At 32.6% G+C, this 9,111-nt stretch overlaps 1 protein-coding gene across 1 annotated transcript; it reads left to right on the forward strand.

Annotated features, from left to right (window-relative positions):
* Positions 1–1,265: 1,265 nt before the first annotated feature.
* LOC112519287 (calcium-dependent protein kinase SK5-like) lies at positions 1,266–6,155 on the forward strand. Its single transcript, XM_025127334.1, has 8 exons — positions 1,266–1,399; positions 1,474–2,096; positions 4,252–4,395; positions 4,620–4,772; positions 4,872–4,987; positions 5,061–5,228; positions 5,313–5,537; positions 5,889–6,155. Exons 2-8 carry the CDS (start codon positions 1,496–1,498, stop codon positions 6,021–6,023), a joined length of 1,542 nt encoding a protein of 513 aa, XP_024983102.1. The 5' UTR covers positions 1,266–1,399; positions 1,474–1,495; the 3' UTR covers positions 6,024–6,155.
* The last annotated feature ends 2,956 nt before the right edge of the window (positions 6,156–9,111 follow it).

Here is a 9,111-nt window from a genome sequence, read left to right on the forward strand (position 1 = left end):
TATTTAAAATGAGATGTTTATCCTATATTTGATTATATTTATCTGCAGTTAGTTACACGAATTCAGATATAAAGCTTTAATAAGTTGTACTTACGCACAATATACTTGTAATCTTGAGTTTTAAGTAACAAACATTAATAAACAGTACTTTATGTATAAAAATGATTTTAAGAGTTTTTGTCAAATACTTTAGAATATAACTAGAATGGTACTCGCGCAATGCAACGAGATACATCTTGATTTTAATATTTCATTTTATTTTTTATCTCGGTCGATGTTATAATATGGTCTTATATGATTTTGAAAAAACGATATTAGTATCAAATTAACTATTTATATTTATATTTTTTGTGTAATTTTTTAATTCATTTTTTTTATTATTATAATTTAATTTAGGTTCAATAGCGAAGTAATTTATATTTGATTTAATAATATAATTTTTTTGTAAAAATAATAATTAATTATTTTGTTATAACTCGATAATTATCCTAATTATATTTTAGATTTTTTATATTTTAAAATGAGATGTTTATCCTCTATTTGATTATGTTTATCCGCAGTTAGTTACACGAATTCAAACATGAAACTTTAATAAGTTGTACTTATGCATAATTTATTTGTAATCTTGAATTTTAAATAATATGCATCAATATACAGTAATTCATGCATAAAAAATGATTTTTAAGAGTTTTTATCAAATGTTTTATAATATAGTATAGATATAGATAACTTGTTTCAAATAAGCAATCCCAAACTCCACCTCAATCACTAAAAAAAAGAGAATTATTAGGCCAGTCTTTTGCTTTATGATTTGAGACGTTACAAACATAATTAAAGTCGATCATTCTGATAAACTTAAAGTTGTTAGTTATCAATAACATTTACCGATAAGACCATTATATCAACTTGCTTGAAAACGTTACATAAACCCAAAAGCAAAGCAATATGATTAAAAAAAAACAATAAGCCAAAAGAGATAGGACGAGTGATGCTGTTGCCATGTTTTATCGTTATCTTCTTTTGCTTAATTTCATTCAGCAAGAAAATGAATTCATACAGACATCATCAGTGGAATCTTTCACAGGTTATATTCAGTGTACTATCTCTGCATCTTTATTGCAATTAAAAGACAGATTTTTTCAAAACCCTTTTTTTTTCTTGCAAAATTAATATGCATTTCATCCAAACTTAGACTTGGTCTATTTCCATCTTCTCAAAAGGTAGTTTTTGAGAGAGAAAGAGAGAGATTTCATTCATTTCACCATCATCATCATCAAAGAAAGAAACCCAATCTTCCTTCTCTCTCTCCATCTCTATCTCTCTTTTTTTCAGGACTTCTGGGGATAAGAGCGATCTGGGGTCCCAAAACAGTTGTTTTCCCCCCTCTGTTCATGGTTTGGTGAGTTGCAACTCGTACTATAAACCTTTATTTCTCATAAGTCTTGTTTTCTTGCATTGACCCATTTGGTAAAGGTTGCAGCTTTGAGAGAAGAAAATGTCGTCTTCATCAACTTCGACTTCACCACAACCCACAAAACCCCCAATCATCAAGAAATCAATCCCACCCCCATCATCTAATTCAAAACCCAACTGGGTTCTCAAGCATAAAACCCCAAACCTTCAGCACTTGTACACAATCGGCAGGAAGTTGGGGCAAGGGCAGTTTGGTACGACTCATCTGTGCACGGAGAAGTCCACAGGCATTCCTTATGCCTGCAAATCCATACCCAAGAAAAAGCTTATATGCAGAGAGGATTATGAAGACGTTTTGAAAGAGATTCAAATAATGCACCATTTATCTGAGCATCCCAATGTTGTAAGGATCAAAGGGACTTATGAAGATGCTTTATATGTTCATATAGTTATGGAGTTGTGTGCTGGTGGGGAGTTGTTTGATCGAATAGTGCAGAAAGGCCAATATAGTGAAAGAGAGGCTGCTAAGTTGATTAAAACCATTGTTGGTGTTGTTGAAGCTTGTCATTCTTTGGGTGTTATGCATAGAGACCTTAAACCTGAAAATTTCCTCTTTTCTACCACCCATGAAGATGCTGCTCTTAAAGCCACTGATTTCGGGTTGTCTGTCTTCTACAAACCAGGTTTAATTCCTGTTCTTTTGAAATCTTTTTTTGGCGTTTCTTTCTTGGGTTATCCTATACCTAATCTTGTTATGTGGGTTTCCTTTATCTGCATCTAATTTGGGGTTTTGTATGTATTGGCTTTGAATTGTCTTTCTTGCTGTTATTTGATCATACCCTCTCATTAATTTGTGATTTAGGGTGCTACTGAGGTAGTTTCTTTTGGAGATACCTTCATAACAAGATGAAACGATATGAATTATTGTCAGTAATTTAGAAAATTCCTAGTTTTTGCTCTTGAGACCTGTTGGAGACTTGGAGCCCACAGTGACCATCAAACCTGTATCCGAGAAAAATCTTGGGTAGGTCTCTTCTAGACAGAACTCAAAGGGGTTCCACATATTCCAAGAGCTATTTAGCTTAATGACCTTCTCTAGAAGCTGGTTTTGCCAATGACCCTACATTGTATTTCTAAGTTTATACAGAAGCAGACTGTTTTTAACCGCCGGGAGCAGACTGTTTTTAACTCAGATAAAGATCATTGAGCTAATTCTTTTAAAAGGTCATGCTCCTAATTGAAAGCTCACTTAAGGTCATTTATCCAAAGGATCCCATATCCTAACCAGAGTCACTGGTTGTCGAGTCGTTCCATCCAGTTACCCTTTTCACTTGATAAAGCTGAGTCTTTTCTTGTTTGCTTCGTGAATTTTACAGTTGGTGACTTTCTTCTCTTTTGTCCCTTTGAGATTTCTTACATTTATATATAACTTTCTTGAATGCTTAATTGTTGTATGGGCGGTCCCCCTGGACTTTGTTTACGAGCACTTGGTTGTTTCTGTCATATGCTAGCTTCTTTTCCATCATTGAGTAAATCTTACGTCTAACGTGTCAGAAGTCCCTGTGTTGTCCCTACCGTGTCTTCATTTTTGTTTTGCTCGAAGTAGGTGACATGGATAGACCTACTTCACATAAATAAAAATCGAAGTAATTACTTTTGGGTACATTAATGGGACTTCTTCCTGCATACGTGTGATGAATGTTGATTTGTTTTCGCAGTCGCTTTAATGATGTTAGCATTTTTTTATAAGTTAGATAAATTTGATGCTTCAAGTTATTCTTGATCTTGTAATTCTGAACCCATGGGGGATAGGTACCTTCTAGAACATGATATTCGTGAAATTCTAGTGGTAGAAACACAAAATGTCTGCTTTTATTCACAAAGGATTGGCCCCTGATATGCTTTTATTCACAAATGATTGTCTGTGAATTAATACTGAAAATTGAAATCTTGATTTAGCCCGCTACAGAAGAACCCCCAAAAGTGCTTTCATATATTATTATCAGTTAAGTAAATGTATAAAAACGTACGTTCTCTTAAAGGAATCTCACACGCAAGAAACTTTAGGGGATAAGTTATACATATTCTAATCTAAAGAATAAGGATGCCGTTGATCTGGCAGTCCCTTGTAGGCCATGGAAGAACTCAAGAAGGGATATTTCCAGAGAATATGAAGCTATGTCCGCTCATAGTAATCTGAGCAAATGAGTGTACCGTATTTATCTGCAGATATCTTCTAGATTTTAATGAAATGCTTCCTACTGCAAGAACACAAAGCTTCCACCTCCTTTGCTTTAATCTTGGCTGCCCTCTCTGTAGGAATTCTTTCTTATTAAGGTAAAGATGCCACATAAATTTGTACGAACATGAAGTGTGGTCTCTTATTTTCTAAGTCCATAGTTGGTTTTCTTTGAAGGTGTCAACTGGTATATAAGGGCTAGGCCTTGAGGCTCCTCCTTGTAGGTCGCCGGTTCGAGTCTCCTCAGGTCCCATGGGATATGCGCAAGCTGGCCTGGACACCCATGGTGCCAAAAAAGAAACTTTCATTGGATGATGAAAGCAATATGTTGGGCCTCTAAGCCTGTAAAAACGTTATTGTTGTGTGTTAACATATGGGTCGCGTGCCTTGACTTGTGTAGTGATCTTGTTCTTTCATATATTTTGATTCATTTTGAGCATTACATTACAAACACAGTTTACAGCCACTTTCCGTACACCTTAACAGTTGACCACATTTTATTTTCAAGAAATACACTATGCTGGCAATCACGATGTTAGTTGTTGATTTCCCTTCTTTCATACTCTAAAACAACTCACGATTCTTGTTCCAAAATTTAGGTGAAACATTTTCCGATGTGGTTGGAAGCCCTTACTACGTTGCACCAGAGGTTTTACGTAAACATTATGGACCCGAATCTGATGTTTGGAGTGCAGGGGTTATTTTGTACATCTTACTGAGCGGTGTTCCCCCCTTTTGGGCAGGTATGTTTGCAATCTTTTTGTAATCTTCTACTACATATCTTCATGGAAACAACCTCTCTATTCTTTGGGATAAAGACAACGTCTGCATACATCCTACCCCTGGACCCTACCTCTGTGCGGGATATATAGGGTCCGTTTGGTTTGTAATCTTTTACTATAATGTGTTTAATTTAGTCTAAAGGTTTAACCTTTTTCTTTCGGAAAACGTGTATTGTTATCTACAGAAACTGAAATAGGCATCTTCCGTCAGATATTACAAGCAAAACTAGATTTTGAATCTGAGCCATGGCCGGCAATCACAGACAGCGCTAAAGATCTTATAAGGAAAATGCTCGACAGAAATCCAAAGAAAAGGCTTACCGCCCATGAAGTTCTATGTAAACAACTTTAGCCGAAAAGAATTGCATAACAAAGGTGTTGCTATTGCTGTAAAGACAGTAATATCTTACTAATAACCGTTCTCGTTCTTGTAACAGGCCACCCGTGGATTGTTGATGACAAAATGGCACCCGATAAGCCACTTGATTCTGCAGTATTATCGCGCCTAAAACAGTTCTCTGCAATGAACAAGCTCAAGAAGATGGCTTTACGGGTAAGCTTATTTTGCTTTAGTTCTCTTTTGAAACATAACGGGATTTCATGCTGCTAACTCTGGCTATTCATAGGTGATTGCGGAAAGGCTTTCAGAAGAAGAAATCGGTGGATTGAAGGAGTTGTTCAAAATGATAGATACAGACAATAGCGGAACAATTACTTTCGAGGAACTGAAAGAGGGTCTGAGAAAAGTGGGTTCTGAACTTATGGAGTCGGAGATCAAGGACCTAATGGATGCCGTAAGTATAGCTCCCACTGTTTTGCCTTTTCTTGGTTGTTCTTTCTGGACTTCTACAAATTGGTGAAAATCTTTCATCTGGCAGGCAGATATCGACAACAGTGGAACAATCGATTATGGTGAATTTCTTGCTGCAACGGTGCACTTGAACAAGCTGGAGCGAGAGGAGAATCTCTTGTCGGCATTTTCGTTCTTCGACAAGGATGGGAGTGGTTACATAACGATTGACGAGCTCCAACAAGCTTGTGAAGACTTCGGTTTAGGTGAAGTTCGACTTGATGAGATCGTCAAGGAAATCGACCAAGATAACGTAAGTTCGGCCCATATGAGTTTAACAAAACAACAAGTAACCACAAACGACTAAGACATTGTTTTGTAAGTGCTTATAGACTCTTATCAGGTTAAGTAGTGCTTACGAACCATTTTTTTAGTAGGGAATCTGACACATTTTTTGCCGCCTTTTGAGGTGGCGTGTTGGAGTCCCACGTCACTTAGGCACGAACCATCAAACTTGCATATACGTTGGAACCAACCATCTGTTTATAATGACCCTTTTACGGTGTGTTTGATACACATATGAGACTGCACGGACAAGAGTGCAGTAGGCGGGTGAAAGAAATGTCGAAGGTTTTTAACCGACTATAGGCTCGTGTTGGTGCAGGATGGACAGATCGATTACGGGGAGTTTGCTGCGATGATGAGGAAGGGCAATGGAGGGATCGGGAGGAGAACCATGAGAACCAATCTGAACCTCGGAGAAGCTTTTGGCGTTGTAGTGCCCGAAAAGAGCCTTTGACAAGAAAACGCAGTCGAAAAAAAAAATCGATGTTACTAATCAGTCTCTTCGTTTTGGTGTTGAATAGATTGAAGAACTAATGAATTGTTTGACTTCTCTCAGCATCCATGAATTGACTTGACTTTGAACTTATATATATTTAGTTCTTATTTTGTATTATGACCTGTTTTTTACATTCAGATGGAATTTACCCTTCAGATCCCACATTCAGATAGAATATCCAGATAAGGTATTTTAGGCTGGTTTGGTTTATGACTTTTGCATCTAATCAAGTCCGTTTCTGACATTTTTTAGGCCCTGAGCGAGATGTAAAAAAAGGGCATTCGATAAGTATGATATTTTTTTAATATATTGTTTTTATCATCAGAAATAACATTGAATTCATATAAAATCGTTTTTTCGAGTATTTCTGGATACAAAATCAATCAATACTCATTTCTAAATTAATATTATCTAATAGAACAATTTTATGTAGTATCAGTAATTTGTTTCATCATAAAAAACATCCTATGATATACTTTTGGTACATAGAATAATATCATTTGGGGTCTCAAAGTGAATTCTTATGATTTTCGAGTGACACTATGTAAAACAATATAAAGATGTTGGTTTTCCATGTCATGTTAATGTTTTTTAACATCATTTTAAACTTTTATATTATGTTTTTGAATTTGGGAAGATTAACACCATTTTAAACTTTTATTTTATGTTTTCGAATTTGGGAAGATTAACACTATTTTAAATTTTTATATTATGTTTTCCAATTTTAGAAGATTAACACCATTTTAAACTTTTATATTATATTTTCGAATTTGGGAAGGATAGAAAGAATGAGAAAGGAAAAGAAAAATAATAGGAAAGAAGAAAAATAAAGTTTTTTATTTGTGTTTTTAATAAAGAAGAGAGAGGAAGGAAAAATAATGAAATAAAAATAAATTTTGATATAACTTTTTTCCTTTCATTTTCTTTTCTTTTCCCTAAAAAAATCTCGAGAACATAATATTTTTCTTTTCCCTATTACTTTCCTCTCTTTCTTACGTAAAAAAAAACTTAAAAACATAGAGTTAGGGTTAAAACAAATTTTTATGGAATCATCGATTATATAAATTAAAAAACTCATGTTGGTGATAATTTGATATCTTATTCTTCTTTTAGAGATATAATAGTACATAAGATTTATAAACTCAATATTAGATAATAAATAACAACTATTAAAAAACAGTTATAGTTTTATTATTCTAAATATAAATATAAGTTGTACATCTTATATAGTTGGTAATTTTTTTCAAAAAATGGGTGTTTTCTTTGCTAATAACAAGAAATCCAATCATATTTTAATATAAAAATAGAATTCACATGAGAATAGAACAATCAACAAAGTCGATGGGAGATAAATTATAGAGAATATATCAAAGTTTTCGAAGCAAGTAGTTTTAGATTAAAAAAACTTAGAAAAACATTAAATAATGAACGACAGATTAACCTATTTGTGTATTTTTTTTCTTCAATATATATAATTCATACATGTTTGAGTCTTTAATATTTAATATAGTATAAAAGTTTTTTCTTGTCATATTAGATACTAAATTTTTTATATGTCTTCTATTTATTAATTTTTTAAATTACTATTATATATATTAAAAAAATTGGGCCCCCAATTTTTATAGACCTAGGCATACGTCCGACCCGCCCTCCCAAAGACGGCCCTGCATCCAATCGTTTTTAAAGATGCAACCGATTAAACAAAGTCAGCCAAAATTCTTTTCCAAGTGGTAGAAATAGTAAATTACATTTTTGACCCCGTTGGTAAAATTATTGGATATTGTTTTTATAGTTTGTTCACAAGCTTTATTTATTACGGTGGACAAAAGAGTACTTGACTCAAATGATTATTTCTCTCATCCATATTCGTCTTCTAATCATTTTTCTTTCGGGTTGACTTAAATGTCACTACTTTAAAGTTCAAATTCAAAACAAATATACAATTGGGACGACTAAGTACGTAATTGTGACGATAAACTGGTTGAGTTTGACTTTATTTTTGTCTTTTAGGATATCACGAAAATAGTGATACTTAGGTCAACATGAAAGAAAAATCGTTAGAAGATCAATTTAAATAAGGGAAATGATTTTACTTGAGAAAAAAAAGGAGATATGCGAGGCCCCTTAAGAGAATTAGATGCAAATGAAAACGAATTTAAATAAGGGAAAAATCTAAAAAAACCCAATGAATTTTAGTGTTTGGAATGATTAAGTCTTTAGACAATTTTTTAGAACAAGTAAGTCCTTGAACATTCCAAAACATGTTAAATAACTCATTGGATTTTATAAAACCTGTTAAATACATTCTTATAATATATACAACTGGTTAATATGGTAAAATAATGAAAAAAGTCTAAAAAACCCAGTAGACTTTTATATTTTGAACGATTAAGTCCCTAAACATTTTTGAAAAAAATATACTTACATTTATAAAATAAAACAACTATAGCAAAAAAATACTTACATTTGAAAAAGATTGTCGATGAAATTTATTTTAATTAAAAATAAAAAATAAAATATATTCTGTTAGTTTTTTCAAATTTATTTTAATTAAAAATAAAATATATTTTGAATGTAATTTTTCAAATTAAAAAAATATTTAAAAAGAATTACTGATGAAATTTATTTTAATTAAAAATAAAATATTTTCCTTGACGATTTTTCAAATTAGAAAAATAGAAAATAATTTGGTTAATATTGACGGATTAACGATAATTTAATTAAATACATAATTCATTAAAATTCGTCGCTAATTCGTCGGTGAAATAATATGACCGACAAGATTCAAACACGATCTTTCACACTTATTAACATGTTACTGTGTTAGATCACAAAATCGTGGTCAAGTTAGCCATCAATTACATACAAGTAATTCATGCATATATACCAATAAACACTAGCTACAGATTTTAATTAATTATGCATTTAGCTAAATTTTATCGTATCTGTCAGTAATTTAATAATTATTTTCTATTTTTTCAATTTGAAAAATCACCAATAAAATATATTTTATTTTTAATTAAAATAAATTTAATCAGTAATCTTT

The sequence above is a fragment of the Cynara cardunculus genome (genome assembly GCF_001531365.2).
Source record: "Cynara cardunculus var. scolymus isolate 2C chromosome LG 10, CcrdV1, whole genome shotgun sequence".
Taxonomy (NCBI): Eukaryota; Viridiplantae; Streptophyta; class Magnoliopsida; order Asterales; family Asteraceae; genus Cynara; species Cynara cardunculus.

Bases quoted from the DNA above. Each gene is read 5' to 3' on its own strand.
- LOC112519287 (XM_025127334.1), top strand. From the start codon at position 1,496: ATGTCGTCTTCATCAACTTCGACTTCACCACAACCCACAAAACCCCCA. The intron at 4,396-4,619 runs GTATGTTTGCAA...TGTTATCTACAG, and splicing joins TGTTCCCCCCTTTTGGGCAG to AAACTGAAATAGGCATCTTC. The intron at 5,538-5,888 runs GTAAGTTCGGCC...GTGTTGGTGCAG, and splicing joins AGGAAATCGACCAAGATAAC to GATGGACAGATCGATTACGG.